Source organism: Protopterus annectens, chromosome 4.part0 (assembly GCF_019279795.1).
Source record: "Protopterus annectens isolate FY-2018-M chromosome 4.part0, PAN1.0, whole genome shotgun sequence".
NCBI lineage: Eukaryota > Metazoa > Chordata > Ceratodontiformes > Protopteridae > Protopterus > Protopterus annectens.
In genome coordinates, this window is record NC_056733.1 from 1,031,501,948 (window position 1) to 1,031,528,198 (window position 26,251).

General features: G+C 43.2%; 1 protein-coding gene across 1 annotated transcript in view; it reads left to right on the top strand.

Annotated features, from left to right (window-relative positions):
- Positions 1–26,251, top strand: part of FAM13B (family with sequence similarity 13 member B) — a 2,585,606-nt gene that overhangs the window by 422,252 nt on the left and 2,137,103 nt on the right. The window contains exon 5 of the mRNA XM_044069837.1: positions 22,104–22,281. Within this exon, the coding sequence (XP_043925772.1) occupies positions 22,104–22,281 (178 nt within the window). The remainder of the gene's footprint in view (positions 1–22,103; positions 22,282–26,251) is intronic.

Below are 26,251 nucleotides of genomic sequence, written 5' to 3' on the forward strand. Positions count from 1 at the left end.
GTTTCTGACATAACTAAAGAAGGCCTTGTGATTATCTTTAGTGTCTTGTGCAATTTTTCGTTCGAAGCTGGTCTTAGATGATTTTATGAGGGATCGTAGTTACTTGCTAGTACTGATCAGAGATGCCTTCCCATTTTGGTATTTTGCTCTATCATGTAGTAGCTTTCTCCTTCTGTTGTATAGCTTATTTATGGCCGGGGTCCACCATACAGGTCGTCTGCCTTTGGGGGAGTGAGTCTTGGTTATATTTGGGATAGCATGCTCCATGCATTCTTGTAGGTGTCCATAGAATGCTTTTGTGAAGGATTCTGCATTTTGGGCCGTATTTTCTACTGGCCCGGGGGCTTTGAAGGATTTCACCTCTGTTTTGAGAAGTGTGAAGATGTTCATCGTGCATACAGCTGCAGTCATAACAGATGGGTTCTCCTGCCGTCAGGCGGGTCCTCGGTCGGCCGAATTCCAAAGTCTAGGTCTGGCCTCGGTTGTCGTCGCTTCTTCCCTGACGTCAGTGTGACAGGGGTATAAAAGAACCAGCCAACGCCATTTTCTTCAGTCTTTCTTGCCGCGCGTTGCCCAAAGCAGATGCAGTTCGCAAGTGCCGGTCTGCCAGCTCCTGAAATTACAAAAATTTTGCAACCAAAGTCTTCTTGAAAGCTAAGTACCCCGTTGGGGAAACTTTTCTTGCCTCAGACCGATGTCAGACAAAGTTAATAATTGTATTTCATGTGGGAAGCAAATATCGCATAAGGATTTTCATTCCCTCTGTATTCCTTGCTTAGGCCCATACCACGACGTCTCGGTCTGTCGTTTTTGTGCTACATTCAACAAACGCACCATTAAGCGTCGGGCGGAGTTCGCCCAGCAATATTTTGGCAAAAAATCTAACTATATTATGTCATTGGATACTCCGACTCCAGTTTTGTCTAAAAAACGCAAAGATAAGGACCGACACACGAGGTCTGCGGCCTCTACCGACACAACGCCAAAGCCGACTACAGGTGGTCCGGTTCTCAGCGAGGCGCCTACGCAGCCCCTGACTACCGACGACACTTCATTGGCGGTGTCTTCTGTGCCCAAGGTCGCAGGCTCCTCGGCCCACACCCCGACTACAGATATCGAAGCCACTCTTGGTGATGAATCTCAAAATGTAGACAGGTCTGCCTCCTCTCAAGGTGTCTTCAGACCTTCCTCTTCTTTTTCCATCAAGGCTTTCACTAAATCTAAATCAGCCATGCATTCTAAAAGACGAGCTATATAGGGCCCTTCTCCGGGCCCCATGCCTAAAAAACAGATGCTTAAAATGGCTGAGGATTTAATTACTCTTATCAGGGGTTCTCAACCACCCCCGGACAAAAGGCCCAGAGTGGAGGAAGAATCCCCCTCCTCTGACCAGGCCTCCATTATATCAGAGCACTCCTTTTGAAGATTCTGATGCAGAGGAGTCCATTCGCTCTGTCTCCCCCCCCCCCCCCCCCAGAGGATTACTCTTTTGGGGAAACCTTGCATACCTTAAGGGAACACTTCCACTAGGAAATCCAAGAGTACTCTGATTCCAAGAAAAGGCTTAGGAATTTCCTCTTGCTACCTCAGCACAGGCCTCTGGCTATACCTCTTGTCTTAGACATACTAGATGATGTGTACTTGGAGGCCTGCCTTAACCCGGATTCTTTACCTCCAGCCCCAGTCAAGCCTGACAGGTACTACCGGGTTCCTGACTCTCACCAATTTTTATACAAAAGCCATGCGGCTGACCCAGAAACTATCTCGCAGGGCCCCAAGGGAATTACGGCTTCCACTGCTAAAAATCCATTACCTTCCGAGAGAGATTCCAGATCCTTAGAAAGGTGGGGGAAAAAGGTATATACCTCGGCCACCTTAACCATGAGGGCATTAAACTGCCAGTTCCATATGCTAAAGTACCAACAGTTTCTGTTATCACAATTGAGAAGTAAAATGTCATAACCTGAACAACCAGACTTGAAGGAGTTGCAGGATTTGATACATAGTGCAGAACATGTGGGTAAACATACCTTGCAATGTGGTTTTGATGCTCTAGAGGCCTCGTGTAGAGCTGCTGTTACAGGATCAGTGATACGTAGACATGCTTGGCTCAAGGAACAAACCTTACCAGACCATGTTAAAGCTAAATTACTAGTTGCCCCTCTTCAAAAGGATGTATTATTTGGTGTTAAAGCTGAGGAGGTATTAAAGAAAATGGAGGAAAAGGCTAAATCAATGCAAGCAGTGAAAGATTTTCTACAGGTACAACCTCCACATTTCAGTAGAAATTGGCCTTCCAAAAATTGGTCCTTTCCAGCCACGGACAGACCCCAAAGAGGTAGATACAGACACCCGAGGGGCAGAGGGCAATGTCAAGGATCGTTTAGAGGCAGACAATGGCAAGCTCCTACACAAAGTGGTGGTGAGGATAGTTCGCAGCCATTCAGAAAGCAAGCCCAATGACTTTCCCCTTTGCATGCCAAGCAAGGCTCAAATGGCAGCACCCTTAGGCGGAAAACTGGCATTATTTTCAAAAATTTGCATATTGTCACAAAAGACATATGGATCCTGGACATTATAAACAGAGGCTACAGATTCCATTTTCACATCCTTCCAAAAATGAGAGGCATGCCAAACCTCTGCCACACAATCAAAGGGCAGAGGCACAAAGACAAATTTCAGATCTCATGGACATGAAAGCTATTCAAGAGGTTACCTACTCACGAACAAGGTCAAGGTTTTTATTCCAGACTATTCCTGGTACCAAGGAAGGGAAAAGATTGGAGACCTGTTTTGGACCTATCCATCCTAAACACATTCTTACTCGTACCAAAATTCAAGATGCTCACTCTACAGCAGCTTCTTCCCATGCTGGGCAACGAGTCCTGGCTGGTAACATTGGACCTCAAGGAGGCATACCTGCATGTCCCAATCAGACAAAGTTGCTGAAGATACCTCAGATTTCTTGCAGGTTCAACCCATTATCAATTCTCTGCATTGCCCTTTGGCTTATCTACTGCGCCCAGAGTATTCACGAAATGCCTGGCATAAGTAATTTCCTACTGCAGACTTCAAGGAATACAAATATACCCCTATTTGGATGACTGCCTGATCCAAGCGGACAGCAAGCACATACTTCTGAAACTTCTGGCTTATGTAATAATGTTGTTGAATTCTCTGGGATACACAGTCAACAAAAAGAAATCAAGGCTAATTCCCTCTCAGAAAATAATATTCCTGGGTGCCAACTTGGACACACACACCCAGATGGCCTACCTCATGGAAGAGAAGCAGGGGCAACTAACTCAATACTTCAGAACACTAGCTAATTTCACCAGGCTGACTGCAAGGAAAATCCTGCAGGCTCTGGGATTTATGGCATCTTGCATCCTACTAATCCCATGTGCAAAGTTGCATATGAGGAAGCTTCAATGGTACCTGAAAAACCTATGGTCTCAACACAACCACAGTTTGGAAACAATAATACCACTAATTCCATGTCTTCAAAAGGAATTTCTGTGGTGGGCTCAAGCATGCCATACAAACACATGTCTCCCATTCTGCAAGCCTCAAGCAAATAAAGTCATCACAACAGACGCCTCGAACTACGCCTGGGGGGCGCACATGACAGATCGGTGCATTCAGGGCAAATGGTCCCAAAAAGAAAAGCACCTTCACATCAATCAAAAGGAAATGCTAGCAGTAATAAATGCTATTATAGCTTTCAAAGACCTTCTGCATCCAGGTCAACTATTGATAAGGACGGACAACACCACAGTAATGTGGTACATAAACAGGGAGGAACCCATTCATACCCCCTATGCAGGCTGGCCATGTCTCTTTGGAACATGGCTTTGGACTTACAAATCGAATTTCAAGCACAGTACTTGCCGGGCAAGGAATACAAACGGGCAGACAACCTAAGCAGAAATATGACAGATCCACACGAATGGCAGTTGCAGTCTCAAGTTTTTACAGAGATGATTCAAACATGGGGAAGGCCAGACATAGATCTCTTTGCCTCCCACAAAAATCAACAATTGACAAAATTCTGCTCAAGAACTTTTCATCAAAAGGCCTGGAGAGTGGACGCTCTCTTTTAGTTGGACAACAGTGACAGTTTATGCCTTCCCACCTCTTCCTCTGCTGCCCAAAGTTCTATTAAAAACCAGAGCAGACAGACCAAAGATGATTCTCATTGCTCCAGACTGGTCAAGACAACACTGGTACCCACTCCTGAGGAGCCTGACTCATTCCCCACCATGGACCCTACCTCTAATGCCTCTTCTGTTTCAGCACAGCTTCAGAACTCATCACAGTCAGCTGAAAACACTCAATCTGGCCGCATGGAAGATTCCTTAACATCACAACAGACCCTACTCTCCAAGGAGGTGCAGGATGTCATTTTGGAGGCCAGAAGGCCGTCTATTAGAAAAGATTACTCCGCAAAATGGAAACTGTTTTGTGCCTGGAATGAGAAAAAGGGCCAGAATCCTGGAAACCTGAATTTACCTCCTATTACAGTATCTAGCTGAGCTGCTAAGCAGTGGACTTTCATTCTCCTCCATCAAAATCCATGCCTCAGCCATTTCTGCAGAATACAACACTGATCCACCTTTATTCTCTCACCCCCTCTTAAGACCGTTCCTCAGAGGGGCTAAGAATATAAAACCCCCCAGGAAACAACCAATGCCTGCTTGGGACCTCAATTGCATTCTAGAAAAGCTGACCTTGCCTCCTTTTGAGCCAGTTGCCTCAACAGATTTGCAATATTTGTCTTGGAAAACAGCTTTCCTTCTGGCTATTACCTCAGCTCGAAGGGTATCGGAACTACAAGCCCTCATGGCTGTGCAGCCTTTTATCATCTTCCATCAGGACAGAGTTTCCTTACGAACCAACCCGTCCTTTATGCCAAAAGTGGTATCCAGGGTAGCTTAGAATCAGGCTATACACTTACCTACCTTTTATCCTAATCCACAAAACAAAGGGGAGAGATTATTACATTCCTTGGACATCCACAGACAACTGCGTTATTTGGACAGAACAAAGCCTTTCAGAAAATCAGAACAGCTCTTTGTGTCCTATGCTGTAGGAGCTCAAGGGAAGCCAATTTCCATACAGACAATCTCAAAATGGATAGCTCACTGCATACGCTTTTGTTACTCTTTTCATGGCAAAACTGTACCTGCAGGCATCAGACCTCACTCCACAAGGGCCCCAGCTACGTCTGCAGCTTTCCTCAGTGGAGTCCCTACCAAAGATATTTTGGAAGCAGCTACTTGGAGTTCTGTGCATACCTTCTCCAAGCACTACCACCTACCATTATACTCCAAAACTAGAGCAGGCTTTGCTCCACCTAGTGCCTACCACCCCTTTCTTAGCTTTGGGATTCTGCCCATCTCTTATGACTGCAGCTGTATGCACGATGAACATAGTACAGTTTTGTACCTACCTTAAATGTAGATGTTAGAGTGCTAATACAGCTGCAGTCCAGGTTTTCCTCCCTCCTTCCCCTCTTGGGACAGGCCTAATGCTAATGCCTCCTCATACAACCTGATTGGGGTATTCTTTTATGGTGTATTTACTTGCAACTACTGTTTTTTGATTTTTACTAACAATGTTGATGTTAACTTTGAATGTTAAGTTGTCTATCTCGCCTTCATTCTTGCTGGATGGGTTCGGAGCCGACCTCGGCTCCGACTCGGCCACTCTAAAAGCTCGAGAGTTGGTTCCACCGGCTCGAGGCTCCCCCTATATCCCACAATGCTAGGCATGAGTTACCTCAGATCTCGTTTGCCGCTACAGCGATCGAGGTGTGTTTTCTACCGGCTCCAGGTTAGTGAAAGTTAGACTAGTTTAAAATTTCTTAGACTTAGTCTGGCTCTGTGTATTTTTCTTTCCCTTTAGTATAGTGGACTTATTATCCCTTCTACCCTTTATCCAGCCCCCTTTTTTTCTAAAGAACTTATAGTTCTTTCCCAAGGCCTTCCTTCCCTATCCTTAGGGTGTGTATGTGTTTTAATCAGGGAGTTCTTATTTAACTTACCTTTAGTTTAAATAATTCCCTTTGAACCCTATTAGTGTAATCTGTGTGTGTGTGTGTTTTCTGTGTGTGATTACACTTCGGTTTCCTTGAATATGTCCAAGGATACAAAGGTCTCAGGCTTCAAGAAGTGTGACTCGTGCTGTCAGAAAATGTCTCTGACAGACGGTCACACTTCTTGTGTGTATTGCCTGGGACCTTTACACCTGCAGGACTCTTGTGCTGTATGCCATGGCTTCAGCCCTAGAGTCCTGCAGGAGAGAAAAAATAAACTCATTTTGAGGGGTTTAATTAAGCCTGAAGGTTCCCTTTCTGTGTCAATGGGGAAACCTTCTAAGGCTTCTAAGACCTCGACTCCAGCTTCAGAGTCGAGGCCTAAGCTCGAAGCCTACTGCTTCAGGGGCTCCGGCGGGAGCCAATGAGTCTTTGACTGCAGTATCCGTGGTTTCCTCGGCTCCGGCTGGAGCCGAGGCATTAAGATTCCTGGGTCGGCTCGATCAGACCATCGGGCCGACACCTAGAAAGAGATCGAGGTCACCGTCCCTTGGCTCCGTTCATTCGGCTCCAGCGTCTCCCCTGCTGTCTGAACGGAGCCATAGATCTCACTCCTCCAGGTCATCGAGGCTCGGATCATGACCTCCAGAGGGTAGTGAGTAGACTTTTGAAGTCCGAGGCACTGGGCCAAATGCTCCAGAGTCCGACTCATCAGTCGATGCCTCAACTTGTTCCAATAAATATTCCTCCTCCGACTCCTTTGAGCTTGGGCGGGCGTCGGACCGAGACTGTGGTAGCGTCGAACCGATACATTTGTCTTCGGCTCCATCTGCTCCGATTTTTCTTTTGAAGAATCTCGGCCGGACTTCCTCGTCGGCTCCGAGGGGTGAGTGGCATCGGACCCTTGTCCGACCCCTCTCCCTCGGTGCTTGGCACTGGTGAGTTCGGCTCCGACATCGACCTCGGAGCCATCTCTGTCGGTGCCGAGGAGGTTCTCAGCTTCGGGCGGGGACCTCTGGCTCTGCCTGACAGGGGTGCATTCGAGGTCATGCGGAGTGTGTTGGAACCTTGTTCGGCTGCAAAGTCGGCTCCGTCCCCTCCCACCGGTGCCTTTGGTTATGTCGACTCACTCCCTCATCCCAGACCGCAGAGAGCAAGCTCCTCAAGAATCCCTGTGGGGATCTCATCCTCTTCGAGGCCTCTCCTGAATTGGCAGGGGAGCCCCTAGGAAGAGAAAGTGTAAGAGGAAGCACATAGACTCACCTGAGTCTGTCACCTCTGACACAGATTTAGAGGATACGAGGGTTCCCATTCCCCTTCTGAAGATGTCTCTTTCGCAGACATTCTAGAGATCCTGAAACAGAGGGAAATTGGCCAGCCCTTAACCCTTCGGAGGATGAATCTGTGTATCTTGAGGCGTTGGCTCTCGCCCTTCCACCTCCTGGGTGTCCCCCCTTTGATCCCCTCATGCAGGTGGTTGCAAAGAAGGCTTGGACAGCTCCTGATTCAGTGGACCCTACCCCAGGAGACCCTCCAAATTTATAACAGCACCAACTGACAAGCAATTTCTCACAAAAGGTGTTTCTGTGGATGCTATGGTGGTAGCTGCTGCCACCAAGAAGGAACTAGCTGATCCTTCAGTGCCTGTTCATCCCCTAACAAAGAATCTAGGTCTATGGACAGATGCGGAAGCGGATGTTCTCGTCAGCGACCTTTGCTATCGTTAAGCTGAACTACCTATGCCATTTACTCGTCTTCAAAGAGACTTGATCAAAGAAGCGGTGACATGTTGAAGGATCCTACGGCTGCAGGTTTTCAAGACAAGATGAACACCCAGCTGGCTACCCTGAACTCCATAGCTAACTCCTCCATGCGCCTCCTTTCTTATGCGGCTGATGGAGCGAGCAGGGCCGCAGGGACAGGTATGGCCTTACGTAGGCATGCCTGGATGCGGCTATGCAACTTTGCGGACCCCTTTAAAACGTCTTTCACTAATTCCCCGTTTGATGGATCATCTCTCTTTGGTCCTCAAGTGAAAGAAACCTTGACTAGGTGCGAGACAGATGGCAAGACTCTTTCTGCCGTCGGAGTCCGTTTTTCTACTTCTAGGCCTTACCCCAAAGGCCAGAAAAGTGGGAAAATGTGGTTCCGCAAACAATTTCAAGGGACTTCGCCTGACGCACAGAGTCGGTTCCCCGGCAGAGGGGGGAACAACAATGGTAGACGTCGCCCTAGAGGCAGGGGGGGTCCGCAGAACCAGGGCAATCGAGAAGCCTTCTCTGATAAGCCCTTTCAGCATCCCTGAGGTGTTGCCCGACTGCCCACCTTCGGAGGCAGTCGGGGGAAGATTGTCACTGTACCCAGAAGCCTGGCTATCCCTGACTCAAGACAAATGGGTACAGTCCATCATTTCCGAAGGCTATTCCATTCCCTTCGCATTCCAAACCAATCAAAAAAATCCCTTCCAGATGTTCCACCGCTCAAAGGGATCTTGCAGTTTGGAAATTTCAAAGCTGCTTGCAAAAGAGCAATTCAGCCAGTTCCAGCAGACCAGCAAGGATCCGGAATCTACTCCAGGTTCTTTTTAGTTCCAAAGAAAACAGGGGACTGGAGACCAATTTTGGATCTCAGTATGTTGAACAGGTCAGTCAAGAAAACAAGATTTCGGATGGTCACGCTGCAGTCCATCCTTCCCCTTTGGGAAAGGAAACTGGATGTGCTCTATAGACCTTCAGGATGCGTACTATCACATAAAAATGAACAGACGCTCCAGAAGATTCCTCCGCTTCAGGCTGGGAACCAGTCATTTTCAATTCAGGGCCCTGCCCTTTGGTCTCACCACTGCCCCCCGGGTGTTTACCAAATGCATGGCAGTGGTAGCTTCTCACCTGAGACGTCAAGGATTCCAGGGTTTTCCATATTTGGACGACTGGCTCCTCACAGCTCCCACCAAGCATCTTCTCCTAATGGCCAGGGACTACACCTTTCGCATTTGTCAAAAGTTAGGCATTTCAGTAAATTGCAAAAAGTCTGTTTTGTCGCCTTGTCGTACTATTACCTTCATAGGCGCAAATCTAGACACAGTCAACATGTCTGCAAGACTAACACATCAGAGAATAGCAGACATACACAAACTGGTCTCACTCCTCTTCAGCAGCAACAGAGTCAAAGCCAGGTTAGTTCTGAAAGTGTTGGGGATTATGGCGGCTGCCATACCTCTGCTTCCATTAGCCAGGTTCCACATGAGAATCCTTCAGTGGATGCTCTTCACACAATGGTCATACCAGCAACTCCTGATGTCCCATACCATTATGATCACGCAAACATGCAGAAATCATCTTCTGTGGTGGATGTCTTCCCCTCAGCTCTTATTGGGAAAGACCCTTTGTTCCTCCCCCTCCGGTTGCTACTCTGACAACGGACGCCTCCCTGATCGGGTGGGGGGTGCATTATCAGGGCAGAACTGTCCAGGGCACATGGCAACCAGACGAATGCCACTTGCACATAAATGTTCTAGAGATGAGATCAGTGCTTTTAGCGTTGCAAGCCCTTCAAGTCTCTCTTCCCTTGGGAACGATAGCAATCCAGACGGACAATATGTCTGTAGTGTGGTATATCCACAAACAAGGCGGAACCAGGTCCTACCCCCTGTGTCGAGAAGCACTCAGACTGTGGCAATGGGCGATTTCTTCTCAGCGGTTTCTGATAGCAACGCACATCCCCGGGAAGTCCAATCAAATTGCGGACAAGTTGAGCAGAGCTATCCTCATGCCTCACGAGTGGTCTCTGAAAGACTCTGTGGTGAGAGAAATTTTTCTCAAATGGGGTCAGCCTTGCTGCGATCTTTTTGCTACTCCCCAAAACAGCAAGTGCAGAGATTATTTCACCCTATTCCCGCTACCAGTCCAGCCCAGCAGAGGCGGCTCTAGTCCAACTTTGGCCCGGGACTTCTGTATGCATTTCCTCCTTCCCACTAATCTCTCAAGTGATACAGAAAGCTATCGCTCAGAAGGCCTGCTTGATCCTCATTGCTCCTTACTGGCCTCGACAGGTTTGGTTCCCCTTTCTACATCATTTTCTGTTGGAGCAACCTTGGCATCTGGACCTAGTTCCAGATCTTTTGATCCATCAGTCGAGTCAGTTTCATCGCTCCCTTCCCTCTCTGAACCTCACTGCTTGGTTCCTCCTATTCCAACCTTAGCCAGGCTTCCTCAAATATCTCACTCTGTCCGAGATATTTTGATAGCTTCCATAAATCTTCCACTCGAAGATTTATTTGAGTAAGTGGAAGCGTTTGCCTATTGGGCTCAAGGAAGGACATAGATCCTTTCACTGCTTCCATCCAAATGGTCCTTGATTTTCTAGCTGAACTCTTCCATGCAGGTTCATCTCCATCTACTCTTAAAGTTCAATTGGCAGCTATTTCTAACTTTCATGTGGGCATTTCAGAGTCTGCCATAATGTCCCACAAGCTTTGCAAAGCATTTTTGAAGGAGTTTTCTTCTCAGACCTCCTATAAGAAATCCTCCTCCTCCTTGGGACCTAAATTTAGTTCTTAGTTCTTTGATTCTTTCCCCTTTCGAACCTGCAGCCTCCTATTCTTTAAAATTGCTATCATGGAAGACACTCTTTCTGGTAGCTATTACTTCAGCTATAAGAGTTTCGGAACTTCATGCACTCAGCTGTCGACCTCCTTATCTGTTGTTCCATATGGACTGCCTATCTTTACGAACCAACCCGTCCTTTTTACCTAAGATAGCCTCGGCGTCTAACCTTAATCAAAGCATTGACCTCCCTGTGTTTTTCCCAGAATATTCTAACAGGTCTGAAGAAAAATTGCATTGGCTAGATGTTCATCGTCAGTTAAGGTACTATTTGGATAGAACCAAACAATTCAGAAAATCTGACCAGCTGTTTGTCTCTTATGCAGAAGGCAGAAAGGGACTTTCAGTTTCAAAGGTATCATTATCTAGATGGCTGACATCTCTGATTTCCCTTGTTTATGAAATTAGACACCAAAAGCTGCCTAACAAACCTAAAGCCCATTCCACCAGAGCTTTGGCTACTTCTATAGCCTTCCAAGACAGACTGCCTATTGACACCATTTGTGCAGCGGCTACTTGGGCTACTCCTCACACTTTCATTTCTCATTATAAGTTGGATTTAGCTTCTAGGCATAGAGCTAACTTTGGTTCCACTGTTCTCAAGAGTCTGTTCCGTTAGGCCACCGGGGCAAGGTGCTAGGGGCGGTCCCATCCAGCAAGAATGAAGGCGAGATAGACAACTTAACATATAGAAGTTATGTTCTTACCATAACGTTCCATGTTAGTTGTCTTCTTCTCGCCTTCTTCTTGCTTCCCACCCTCCTTCCCCCTGGCCTGGACAGACCTAGAGGAGTTTTGATTGTGACCTCTCTTTCTACCACCTCTTTACTTTACGTATATGCTGCTGTGCATATTTTCCTGGATCAGGATGTAGTTCACCCTTCTCTTCTCCCTGGTTTATAGAGGTGGACTTTGTTTATAATAATTCTATTGCTATTATAAGCTGGGCCTAGCTTACAAACGAGATCTGAGGTAACTCACGCCTAGCATTGTGGGATATAGGGGGAGCCTCGAGCCGGTGGAACCAACTCTCGAGCTTTTAGAGTGGCCGAGTCGGAGCCGAGGTCGGCTCCGAACCCATCCAGCAAGAAGAAGGCGAGAAGAAGACAACTAACATGGAACGTTATGGTAAGAACATAACTTCTATTTTTGCGATGGCCACTGTGGATGTAATTAATCTTTTTACCGTGATTCCACATCAGGAAGGCATTGAGCTGTTTGAAACACACAAATATAACAATAGAACTGAGAATCGATTAATATCTGAGATGTTAGAATTAGTTTTGGAGAATAATTTTATTTATTTTAATGGCAGTTATTTTGGACAACAAAAAGGAGTGGCTATGGGTGCAAAATGTGCCCCTATTTATGCTAATCTTGTTCTGGCAGCATGGGAATACGAACATGTATTCACTAGTAGTTATTGGAATAAAATCTTATTATATTTACGTTATTTGGACGACATATTGATTTTTTGGAGAGGTACTGAAGCACAATTTAATGAATTTATCTTATATTTGGGACAAACAACCGATTTTTTAAAATTTACGAGTCACATTTCTAACAACACAATCAATTTTTTGGATATTACAATCACCTTGAAGGAAAATATATTTGAATCTAGCATTTATAGGAAGAAGACATATTCCAATTCATTTTTACACTGACAGCTGTCACCCTGCCCATCAGAAAAGAAATTTAGTAAAAGGACAGATGGTGAGGTTGTCAAGGATAGTGAGCAATGATGACATGTTCAAAATGGAACTTGAATAATTAAAAAATATGTTTATAAGTAGAGCGTACCCAGTAGATTTGGTTAACAATATAGGTCAGGACATTTGGATGAATAGATCAGTTTTATACAAACCTATTTTAAGATATGGATTAAATCCAAAAGAAGTTTCTAAATCTAAGGGTATAGGACATGACACTTTAGTTAATCCATTCAACGAAAAATCAGACCAAATTGTTAAAGCGGTTTATGACTCTTGGAACATTGTTATAGAATCTAATAAAGATTTGGTAAATGTTTTAGGTGATAAACCCAAGGTTACTTTTAGTAAAGGACAATGTCTTAAAAGTATATTTGAAAACAGTACGAAATGTGACTTATTTACGAAATCTAAGATGAACAAATGTGGTGCATGTCGCATATGCAGATTCATTAATAATGGACCATACCTTTCAATCGTCAATTATGAGAAGACTATCAGATGTCCAGGAGTGTGTGACTGTAACACAGTTATGGTAGTATACGTAGCTACTTGCACAGCATGCCAAGCTTTCTATGTAGGGAAAACTAACAGAAAATTGAAAACAAGAATTATAGAGCATGTGAGTGATATTAGAAATCACAAGCAGACAAGTGCTTTATACACTCATAGCATCGGTTGCCTTAATTTTAAAAAAATCCTGTTTTTTCTCATCGATAGAATTGTTCACACCAAAGGACAACAAGGGGGTGACACTAAAAGCTTATTAGAAGCCAAAGAATGTCTTTGGCAACTTAGATTAAATGCAAGCAAAGATCCAGGAATTAATGATCAAATTTCTATTGCTAGTATACTAAAGCTTAAATCTCAATTCATATAGTAATTTTTACAGCTACTAAACTTTATTTATCAAATTCATTCCAAATTCAACAAAATCATTTAACTACTATTATTTATAGATATACTTAATAACATTCATACATATATTTAATACATTGTTAATACATTTCACAATTATTTATAACTTATCTATAATTGAATAACACCTGCAGGGCGAGTATATGTTTCATAAATGAATTTGAAAATATTTATGATTTTACATGTCACTCCTTAATTCATGTTAACAACAACTTTTTAAGAAAAATTTTTTAAGAAAAATCATTTAATTTTTGTAGTAATATATACATAATATTACAAACACTATTTCACCATATCTCTATTTTTAGTATTATTAATTAATTGTTATTGTAACTGTGTACGATTTGATAATACTTAATCAGTGATTCTGTTATATACATTTTTTACATATTTTTACATTTTATATACATTTTTATATTTTTATATTTATATTAGTTATTTATTTATATACAAACAATTTCAATATAGTTTTATATATCAAAATATACTCAATTAGTATTTAAACAGAATTCAGAATTGCAGTTTTAACTTTAGTATACAACATTGTAACAACATCAATACGACTTATAATTTAATATGGAAATGTCATGTTAGGAACTTTCATATTCCTTGTCACACATTATACATTTAGTATGGTTTTACTGATAGTATACATACAAAAGAAGTATATTGTCTATTTAGACAACCATATTTTGTGTAAGACTGTAAGTTTTATACATTATGCTCTAGTTCATGTCTAAATGCACTTTAAGCCAGTCATTCTACATTTTACTGGACCTGTTACTTTAAAAGACAAGAGTTTTCACTGTATTAATTAGAATATTGTTTGATTGATTGATTATATTATTATTTAATTAATCAAGTAGTATCTGTATTTAAGGGATGATGTTTTTTCTGTAAACTTGTACTCTGATGATGCCCTAGGACGTGAGGGTGAAAGCGCTTAGTTCCACGGTTTCGCTGTTCTTGTTTTTGGTCCTGTGGTGTAATAAAGACTTATTTTAATTCCAATGATTCAAGGTTACTGGGATTTCTTTGGTTAAAACTGTACCTGCAGGCATCAGACCTCACTCCACAAGGGCCCCAGCTACCTCTGCAGCTTTCCTCAAAGGAGTCCCTACCAAAGGTATTTTGGAAGCAGCTACTTGGAGTTCTGTGCATACCTTCTCCAAGCACTACCACCTACCATTATACTCCAAAACTAGAGCAGGCTTTGCTCCACCTAGTGCCTACCACCCCTTTCTTAGCTTTGGGATTCTACCCATCTCTTATGACTGCAGCTGTATGCACGATGAACATAGTACAGTTTTGTACCTACCATAAATGTAGATGTTCGAGTGCTAATACAGCTGCAGTCCAGGTTTTCCTCCCTCCTTCCCCTCTTGGGACAGGCCTAATGCTAATGCCTCCTCATACAACCTGATTGGGGTATTCTTTTATGGTGTATTTACTTGCAACTACTGTTTTTTGATTATATTGCATTGCATTACTACATAAATTTATGTATTGCCTTCCTTCTGGGGGCACCTGCCATCTGGAGCAAGAAAAACTGAAGAAAATGGCGTTGGCTGGTTCTTTTATACCCCTGTCGCACTGACGTCAGGGAAGAAGCGACGACAACCGACGCCGGACCTAGACTTTGGAATTCGGCTGACCGAGAACCCGCCTGATGGCAGGAGAACCCATCTGTTATGACTGCAGCTGTATTAGCACTCGAACATCTACCTTTATGGTAGGTACAAAACTGTACTTTTGCTTTTGACAAGTTCTTCACCGTGGTTTACTTGGCTAGGGGTGGGGACGGAATATTGATGTCCAGTGAGGTTTGTTTATGGTCTGATCTTACCAATGAGGGTATACCTCTGGTGTGGAACATAGAGACCCCATGTTGGTGATGACCAGATCCGATATGTTTTCCTCTCCTGTGGGAGTAGTGACCAGTTGTTCCATAGCATTTGAGTTTATAAATTCTAGGAACCATTGGGCGAGGGTGTTTGAGCTTGAGTAGTTTTCCCAATCAATGTTTGGGTAGTTGAAGTCACCCAGTATAATGGTATTTGGAGAGACCTTCATATTCTCCAGTGTTCTCAGGAAAGCCGAGTGAGGTTCCTGTGTTTGGTAGGGTGGTCTGTAACCGACTACAAACTGAAATGCAGTTTTGCCCACTGTTAGTTGCACATGGGTGGTCTCCGAAGCTTCGTGCAATGCCACTTACTTGGAGGTGTGGGTATCTTTGGTAAATATGGATACTCCCCCCTCCTTTTGTGGTTCGGTCTGAGTTTTCATGCCGGAAAGCATGATATAAAGTATAACCTGTTAGTGCTGGAGTGCTCTCGGGAGCCTTGAACCAGGTTTCTGTTACTGCACAGATGTCAATATTCTCCATACTGAGGAGAGTCTCTGCCCTTAGTTTTTTTTTTTTCTTTGTGTTGTCTATGGAGGTGGGTTTGTCTTTTGAGCCTTGCCTAAAAAAGGCAATATGGGGGAGGCAAGAGCCTTTGCCAGTATTTGAAAACCCAGGGGTGACGGGTGCAAGCCGCCCCTAGCGAAGCAACGTAGCTTGTCGAGCATGTCATCCCAGGCTGACAGACACCGGATCCCCTTTGAATGACACCAATACTTTAGCCAGTTGTTAAAATTGATCATTTTGTCTTTATACTGTGGCATCATTCTTGGTGAGGGTAAGATGCTACTCAAGGTCAGGGTCATACCGGCCTGGGCTACATGATCAAAGAGCTCCTCTATGTCTTTTTTCATGTAGTCCAGGGAGGTACGTCTCAGGTCATTCACACCAGCATAGACAATGACGGAGTCATATTTGTATTTGCTTTGGAGTGACCTGAGTGCTTGTGTTATGTGGCAGATCCTGGCACCCGACAGGCAGCTTACAGTGACCTTCTCCTTGTTCAGCCTGGTGAGTGGGATGTCAGTGTGTCTGACAATAGTCACCTATTACAAGTGTATTAGGTGTGTTTAGCCTTAAGGGCTGTGACTGTGTGGCAAACTGACTTTGTGAGCTATGTGGGTATTGTTTCGTGGTAGGGGTTGCTTGGATGTCTGCTTTGGAGGTCTCTGCTGCTTAGGCAGATTTTTATTTAGAGCCTCCGAGTATGTTTTTGTGTGTTTGTGTGTAGTTTACTGATGCGATAGGTCTGTGTGAGACTGGATTTGTGGTGTGTGTGGTTACCTTCTCCTAGCCTGTATTGGGTTGAGAGAGCTCAGCCTCCAGTTTGGCTATATAGTTGCATCTCTCGCATATATTTGAGCTTGTTGGGAGGAGGAGAGGGTGGTCTGTATACATAAGGCAGTTGTAACATTGCCTCAAGGTTCCCGGATTCACCAGCTAGACTGGAGAGTAAACCCGAAACTAACTTTTGGACATGCCTGAATAATATAGGGAACTACTTTTTGACTGATCAGAAAGAACCAATAGGGCGTAAATGCTTAAAAGGAGTATAAGAGGATGTAGTGCTTAAGTTTATTAGTGTTTACCTATGAGATTACTTATACGAGCAAGTGCAGGGCTTTAGAATGAAAATAGTGTGCTTATTTTGAGTTTTAGAGCAGTTCTAAGGGAAAAAGGTGGAGCCGGGAATAGTTTAAACCTCTTTAAGCGGCGCTGCCCGACGCTGCTCTGTGCGAAAGACCGCACAAAAAGAGAGTTGCAGGGTTTTAAGCGAGAGAGATCAAGGAGTTTGGAATTGACCCAAAATGGCCAATAAAACTACAGCTTCTAGGCAGTAACCACTCCTACAGGGATAGGCAGGCCCACTGCCACTGATGAACACAGAGGCTTCCATTTCGCCCAAGCAAGCACTGGCCTCCAAGAAACTTACAAACAGTTCAGAACAGCAAATCTGTAACTGAACTTTCTTAAATTTCAGAAAGTGGGAAAAAAGCAAGATTTTTTTTTTATTAGTTTAAATGTAGCAGAGATACACAAGTAGCAAAGTAGTCAGAACAGTGCAATAAATGACCCCACACTTGAGTACTAGGCCACAGTCAGGTAAAATGCAATTTTAAGAAAACTAATTTTAAATTAAGTGCAACACAGGAAATGCAGTAAACAGGCTGTAGATGTGTTCTAAACAGGCTGTAGATGTGTTCTAAATACTGTTTTTAATACAGATATCAACTTTAGCAAGCTGGAAAACGCCGAATAGTAGGCGGCAAAGCAGTAATTTTAAACAAAAAATCAGAAGAAAATACTTAAAATATCAAAAGTGGCAACTTCCTTCTCTCAGCGTTTTCTCCCCTTGGTAGGTGCTTCAGCAACAACTATCAAGCCTGGAAAGATGCCAAAACCACGAGGCTGCAGGGTTTTGAGAGAGAGAGATCAAGGAGTTTGGAATTGACCCAAAATGGCCAATAAAACTACAGCTTCTAGGCAGTAACCACTCTTACAGGGACAGGCAGGCTGCTCAGTGTTAACCACTGCCACTGGTGAACACAGAGACTTCCCTTTAGCCCAAGCAAGCACTGGCCTCCAAGAAACTTACAAACATACCTCTCAACTGTACAGATTTTCGCAGAATGTCCAGATTTTTTTCCTCATTTTTGGTGCGTTTTTCATAAAACAGTGGTTTTCTTCCAAATTAGTGGCAAATCATTAAAGAACGAAGTTAGAAAATAATGACAGACATTTGAGTTTCAGACTTCACACCCTTTAGAAAATTCATGCTAATTCAAAACCTGTTATTCTATCAGCTTTCTAAATTTGTAAGAGCAATATTTAAAATTGTCCCTATTTTGGGGCCTTTGTCCCACTTTTATTTATGGCTTTGTCCAGATTTCTCACTCCAAGAGGTTGAGAGGTATGCTTACAAAACAGTTCAGAACAGCATATCTGTAACTGAACTTTCTTAAATTTCAGAAAGTGGGAAAAAAGCAAGATTTTTTTTTTTTTTTTTTTTTAGTTTAAAGGTAGCAGAGATACACAAGTAGCAAAATAGTCAGAACAGTGCAATAAATGACCCCGCACTTGAGTGCTAGGCCAGAGTCAGGTAAAATGCAATTTTAAGAAAACTGATTTTAAATTAAGTGCAACACAGGAAATGCAGTAAACAGGCTCTAGATGTGTTCTAAATACGGTTGTGTTATGCTGTTACCTTTTTTGTTGCACTGGTCACACCAAGGCAATTCAAACGGGGTCAAGGTGCTTTGTACCAGGGCCTTGGCTTCATCCCTGTCTTTTTGAAAAGGGTTGGATCATACTAGAAGCAGAAAATTGGTCCTCTGTGAACAAGCACTGTAAACTAGATTTTCTCCATGTTTAGAACAGGTTTTGCTAGGACCATTCTCCAGGGGCTCTTGGACCCTCATCCGTCCTCCTGGTAAGAATAAAGTATGATAATCTTCCTGGAACAGTGAAGACGTCTGCAGCAATGATCCGTATAATGAACCTAATGTAGTTGTGCAAATAAACTTGTCATAACAGTAATGTTTCATATGAACACTGCTGCATTAAACACTCACTTCCCTCTGTCCCCCTTATTTTTGCATGTTTTTATTGATGGGGTGAGGACCTTTATTTTTGTGTTCATAGCATTGTTCTTTTGCCTTCCTGTCTTTGTTGGCTTGAAATTTAAGAGTTTGGCGCCCAACTCTAATTTTAGTTGACTGAGTGAAAACTGACTAATGGTTTTGGTGCTTGGAAGGTGCCCTGAAATCTTTGGAAACTGGCTGTTATCGCCTATGCAGTATATAACCATATAGTTTAGACTGTTGGTGTAAGTTTACTTGTACAACAGTACTTTGTACAGCCCTTTTTTTAATGATTATATTGTATTCTATTTTTTGGCAAGACCACCTAGTTGGCTAACTGGTGCAAAAATCATTTAATAATAATAATAATAATAATAATAATAATAATAATAATAATAATAATAGTAATAATAATAAAGTATGTTGAAATGCCAAAAGGTAAAGTCTGTAGCTGACTTCGGTTTTTAAGCTGAACTATTGGCACAAATAAAAAATTGATTTACTGTCATGTGTGGGGAGTAACAGAAGAATCATTATTCCATCAAAGGCTTTTCACGGCTTTGAGTCGCAGAGAACAGAAGTTACCATTTCATTGAAGCCTTTCCACAAATCTCCTTGGGTCTCCTTGTGCTCCACCTCACAATAATGTGGAATACAGCTTTATTTATGGAGATTTTATTTCCAAAATGCATAGGTAATTTCAGCCCCCTACCACAAGACTCTGGTTCAGCAAATAGAATAGCAGCCCTTCATCCCTTTCTGGCGAAAGGTTATATCTGAAATATTTCTCTTTAGGGATCTTGTCACTGACCTTATCACTTCACTGAGACTTCTCATTGACTGAGGAAGTAGAGATCTCTTTTCTTAGAGGGCTGTGATCCTCATATAGCTGTACTGGCAGGTGTTTGGTCTCTCGAGTTACAGTGGGAGTAATTCTTCTTACCCCCATGCAGCATGGATTCAGACCCGGTGATAGCACCTCCACTGATCTCGTCTCCTTCCTTGAAACAATTAACAAAGCCCGTGATTCTAGCCATTTCATGTCTACCCTACTCCTCGATTTCTCCAAGGCATTTGACACTATTTCCCACAACCTGCTTCTTAATAAACTCTTCAAACTAAACCTATCCCCTTCCTGTACCAAGTGGTTCTCCAGCTACTTCACAACCAGACAACAAGCAGTCAAATGGAATAAAACCACTTCACCCTTCCTTAATACTCCCACAGGTGACCCCAAGGTTCCATTTTAGACCCCCTACTATACAACATATTAACAACTACTACCATGCCATTCCAAACTCCAGCCCTCATCCAATATGCCAACGATTCTGCCATTATCTGCTCCTCCCCTTCTATCCCCACTCTAAGTAAGCTTTCCCAAACCGCCTTTTCCTCTACTGAGCAGTGGATGCTAGACAACCATCTGGCTCTTAATGCAGCCAAAACTAAGCTTATGTTATTCACTACCTCCAAAACCTCCTCCTTAGATAAACACTCATTTATAATCACTAGCAAAAATAATACTTCCCTAGAAAGTCTGACACTAAACTACTAGGAGTGCTCATAGATCAACTAAAATTCGACAAACATTTACAAGTAAATATAAAAAAACACTAAAACTTGGTATGTTATACCGCCATAATCATATCTCTCCTTCCACTAGGCTCATAGTAGCCAATACTCATCAAATCCCTCCTATGTGGTGCATCTATCCTCACCAACCTGCAGTCCTCCCTCAAAACAAAACTCTCCTCTTGCTATAACAATATATCAAAATGTGTAGCAGGTCACAGAGACATTTCTCACCACTGTAATTCTCTTCACCAGCTAAACTGGCTTGAGATACCTAACCTCCTCACTTATACCCAACTCATCCAAGCACTTAAACTCATTTACAACCCCTCTCTTTGTCCCTCCCTAGCTACTACCTTTGAAATGTATGAACCAGAATGCCTTGTAGATCTAATGCCCAAAAACTAATTAAATTGCACAAACCCACATATCCAGCTGGGAATCACCTTATGTCCTCCTCTCTTGCAGGCCTCTGGAATTCTCTGCAATCTCCTGTCCGCATCACCAGCAGTCTCTCCTCATTTTAAAACCTTGCTGCACTCGCACCTAACTTCACAATGGAAGTGCTCCTGTTCCCATCCTACGTAATCCTTCTAATACCACTTCCTACTCTCCTAGAACTAAATATGCCATCACTGCTTCCTGTATTTCCACAGCTCTATTGAACTATTTGACCAACTACTTGTTACCTTATGCTGCTGCATTTGTGTTAAAGTGCTTTTTTATTGCTGTTTTACAAACTATACTGATATATTCTGTCATGGTCAACCCTTTCTTATTATATTTACTTTGTATTCCTATGAGATAATCTGTAATGTAAATGTGGAGTGTGTACTATGTATTTTTATTTTTCTGGAGCTTTTCTCTCCAAGAGTCAATTAAAAACTGGCTCCTTGTGGCTCAATTGGACTATCCTAGCAAACAAACTGCAAATAAAATAAATAATAATTGCCCTGCCCACTTCAGCTTTTCTAAATTACCCTGTTGTTTCTCTGGATCAACAACAGTGTGCTTCTCTGGATCAGCCAATCTTAATATTTACTGTGCCATAACACCCTCAAGACAGAACCACTGTTTAAAGCCCCCAAATCATCAGTTGTAGTTTGCGAAGGCAAATAGAGAGCAATTTGCAGAAACAATTTTTGTCGGCAGTGCATTTAACACCATCTGCCTCTACTATTGTGTGACCTTAGAGTTGGTGCCTAAGTTTAGATGGTATCAGGGATGCATAATTGGTACGGGAAGTAGTTTTGGTGAGTAGCTGATTTTGTTTACGCTCACCTAAACTATTGTCAGTGAAGTCGGTTACTTAAAAATCTTGAGTCAGAATTGTGGGTGGTGGTTTAACCCAAAGTTCAAATTGTGATAACTAAAATGGTGCATTCATCCACTGTTATGGAAACTACAATTATCTGTTTATTATCCCTCATCTTGAGCTGCATTTACTGCAGTGAAAGTATTGGTAAAGCTGTATAGTTTTGCTTTGCTAATGTTTTACTTCTAACCATGATATTCGGATGTAGTAGCCTTTTGCTCTGTAGTAGCACTGGTTTCATCAAGGTAAGGCTGGTTCACCTCATTTTTTCTTTTGACAGGCTAATTAGTACTTTTCCTATGGTTTAACTTGTAGTTAGAAGATACTGCAGTGGAAATGCCTGATGTGTTTGTAATTTAAACTTTAGTAACATGTAGGCAAACAGCTGTGAAGATTTATTAACTTTAGATGACACCTACTAAAATTATGCTTCTAACCATTCACCTTTTCTCTCATTTCAGATGGCAGCTCTGACGATGAGCCGGAACGAAAGTTGAAGTACCTTCTGCAGCAGCTTCCACCTGTAAACTACAATGTACTGAAGTTTCTTTGCAAATTTTTAGCTAAAGTAGCAGCACAGTGGGAAGAGACATGGAATGCAAGTGCTTTGGCTGCAGTTTTTGGACCAGATATATTCCAGTAAGTTTGAGCACTGTAATGTGTGTCAACATTTGCAGTGCCATTTAATTTACAGAGAACTGTGAGTAGTAAGAAAAGATAGAACCTTTGTATCAGTCATTGCTTTTTACAGGCATTCATGATTGCATCACAGTGTTTGGCATGGTACTAACAGGTAATGACGTTCATGGAATCAGCAAAGTGTGTAGCATGGTACTAACAGGTAATGATGTTCATGGTGTATGCACAGTGTGTGGCATGGTACTAACAGGGGTGTATGCACAGTGTGTGGCATGGTACTAACAGGTAATGACGTTCATGGTGTATGCACAGTGTGTGGCATGGTACTAACAGGTAATGACGTTCATGGTGTATGCACAGTGTGTGGCATGGTACTAACAGGTAATGACGTACATGGTGTATGCACAGTGTGTGGCATGGTACTAACAGGTAATGACATTCATGGTGTATGCACAGTGTGTGGCATGGTACTAACAGGTAATGATGGTCATGGTGTATGTACAGTGTGTGGCATGGTACTAACAGGTAATGACGATCATGGTATCTTCATACTGGGTGGCACAGTACTAACAGGTAATGATGATCATAGTAGTTTTCACTGTTTTAGCCTCACATTCGTGATATTCTGCTTTATAGGTAGCCTGACTGGCCAGTACTGTTTCCAGTCTTTTACCTTCCTCAGGGCTTTGGCTAAAGCCTTCATACCAAGAGGCAAAGGCATCTGTGGTATAGGAGGTACATTGGCTAATACTATCTTCATATATGTGTTGCTGTGTGTGTTTGTGTAGCCATATATTCCAAAGCATTGTCAGTCCGGCCTATTTCCAGGATCCAAGTGCTCCATAGGGTGTTTATCTTTTTGTTAGAGCTAATGTAGTTACATATGAATAATGATTGTAGTCCTAATTTGAAAAGGGTGAATATTGCATTGGGTGCAGGAAGAAGACTCTTCATAAAGACTTTAACTGCTGCTTATTTTGCCTGTCTCCCCAGCACAGCATTGATTTATGTGCTTATTGTGTCTTTCACCCAGTGGACAATCTGTAGAAGGCATCAATCCATCAGTGTGCGCATGAATTTGCAGACAAAGTAGAGGTATGTGCCTGCTTTTGTGTGTTGTCAGTGTCATCCAAAGCATCAGGGAACCTGCCTACAAAAAAGGAGCACTTTAATGGGAGACAGCTATGAGAGATGGGGTCATCCCTTTGGACAATTCTGGCTTCCTAGATCCAGCAACTGTAAGCACAGAGACTGTCTTGTAGTCCTGTTCCTCAGTCTGTGATTAAGTAACGGACCTTTGCCAAGATTGTGTCGTTCACCATGCCATCATTGTCTAGTCTTTCTGTTGTCCATCCTGAGACAGAAAAACATTCTATTTTGGGGTGTGTATCATCATTTGTGAAGCAGAGGGTGGGTTCCCAAAGACTTTAGTTCACAGAAAGGTTCTTAAAAAGTCTTTGGTGTCAACATTCTCAGGACCTGGAAACAGTCATTCCTATCATACCTTGTCTAAGGGCAGAGTTCCTTCGGTGGGCAGAAGCATGCAATCACAACAAGGGACTGCATTTCACTCTACCCCTTGTTGCCCAAACCCTGACAGCAGACTCATCAGACTGTGCAATGACTTCAAATGATGATTTTCCTGAATCACATTTCACAATGGATCTCTTACGCTGTTTAAGATTCACTTTAAACTTCAAAAAAAAAATCTCTCTTGGCTCCATTCCATGACCAGGTTTTCATTGGATGCAGACTCAATAATGTAATAGTGACTGCTCTCCCCTCCTCCAAAGTCCAGATTTTCGTGTTACCCTGCTGCAGTCATCACACTTGGGTTATCTTGTCATCAGGCGGTCCCGCAGTCAGCCTGAATTCCAAAGTCTTGGTCCAGCATCGGTTGCTGTCGCTTCTTCCCTGACGTTAGTGCGCCAGGGGTATATATAATACATCTGACGCCATTTTCTCCAGTCTTTCTTGCAGCGCGGTGCCCGAAGCAGAAGCAGTTCGCAAGTACCGGTCTGCCGACTCCTGAGAATTTTGAAGTCGAATTTCAGATCTGAAGTCTTCAATAAAGCTAAGTACCCCGTTGGGGAAACTTTTCTTGCCTCAGACCGATGTCAGAAAAAGTTAACAATTGTATTTCTTGTGGGAAGCAAATACCTCATAAGGATTTTCATTCTTACTGCATACCTTGCCTAGGCCCAGACCACGACGTCACTGTTTGTCACTTTTCTGCTAGGTTCAATAAGCGTACTATAAAAAGACGCTTTGATTTCACATGACACTACGGAAGAAAATGTAACTACACAATGCCATTGGAGCAACCGACTACCGGCGTGCACAAAAAATGCAAGGTTAAGGACAGGCAGCCTAGACCCAAGCCAGACTCCAAGGCCTCTGCTGGGCCGGTCTCCGGTTCACCGATTTTCAGTGAGGCTCCTACACAGCCCCTGGATACCGCAGATTTGGAACCCGAGACCGCTTCGGAGCCTTTGGCGGAGAGTTCTAGGCTGATGCAGCCATTTTGTTTAGCCCCTACCGACGACACTGCAGAAAGAGATGTCTGTGCTGCAGAAACACCTTCGGTTTCTGAAGGTGTCTTCAGACCGACTACGCTCACCATAAAAACGTATTCTAAGCTTAAGACTCCTATTAAGCCAAAAAAAGACTGCACTTCAGTCTCCAGTTCAAGGCCCCATGCCTAAGAAACAGATGCTTAAAATGGCGGAAGATTTGATCTCTTTAATCAGGGGTTCCCAACCCCCCCACCCAACAAAAGGCCTAGACAAGAGGAAGATTATGCCTCCTCTGATCAAGTGTCTATTTCCTCAGGCTCCTCTGAGGACCAAGATTACTCTTTTCCCCCTTATGAAGATTCTGATCCTGAGGATTCCATTCCCTCAGCTTCTCCCCCTGAAGACTACTCCTTTGGGGAAACTTTACACACTATGAGGGAACATTTTCACAAGGTCAGGACTACTCTGACTCAAAGAACAGGCTCAGAGTTTCTTTTACTCCCCCAGCACAGAACTCTTGCCATCCCCCCAGTTTTAGACATTGTGGATGATATTTACTTTGAATCTAATTTGAATCCAGATTCTCTGCCTCCTGCGCCAGCCAAACCAGACAGATTAGCCTGACTCACACAAATTCCTTTATAAAAGCCCTATTGCTGATCCAGAGACCATCTCTCAGGGTCCCAAAGGGGCTAAGGCTTCTATGGCAAAAAATCCTGTACCCTCTGAAAGGGACTCCAGAGCACTAGACAGGTGGGGGGAAAAAAGGTTTACACCTCAGCCACTCTAGCTATGAGAGCACTAAATTGTCAATTTCACATGCTAAAATATCAGCAATTTCTGATGTCTCGGTTAAGACAAAAAATGAGCACACTCCCTCAACAGTCTGAATTGAAAGAAATGCAGGATCTGTTGCATGCAACTGAACAGGTGGGCAAACATACTTTACAATGTGGGTTTGATTCTTTAGAGGCTTCCTGAAGAGCAGCTGTCACTGGGTCTGTTATACGTAGGCATGCTTGGTTAAAGGAACAAACTCTGCCTGATCAAGTTAAAGCAAAGCTTCTAGATGCTCCCTTACAGCAGGATGTCCTATTTGGAGTTAAAGCAGAAGATGTCTTAAAGAAAATGGAGGATAAGGCAAAATGTATGCCGACAGTCAAAGATTTTCTACAGGTATAGCCCCCTCGCTTCAGCAGAAATTGGCCAACAAAAAATTGGTCCTTTCCAGCTATTGACAGACCACAGAGGGGTAAATACAGATGCCCAAGAGGCAGAGGGCAACCACAAGCCCAATACAAACCTCGACAATGGGGCACTGCAGAACAGAAGGGAGGAGAAGACAGACCCCAAACTATTAGAAGGCAAACTCAATGACTCACACCTCATCTGGCCAAGTAACACTCTCTTGGCAGCTCCCTTGGGAGGAAAACTCGCACTTTTTTCAGACAACT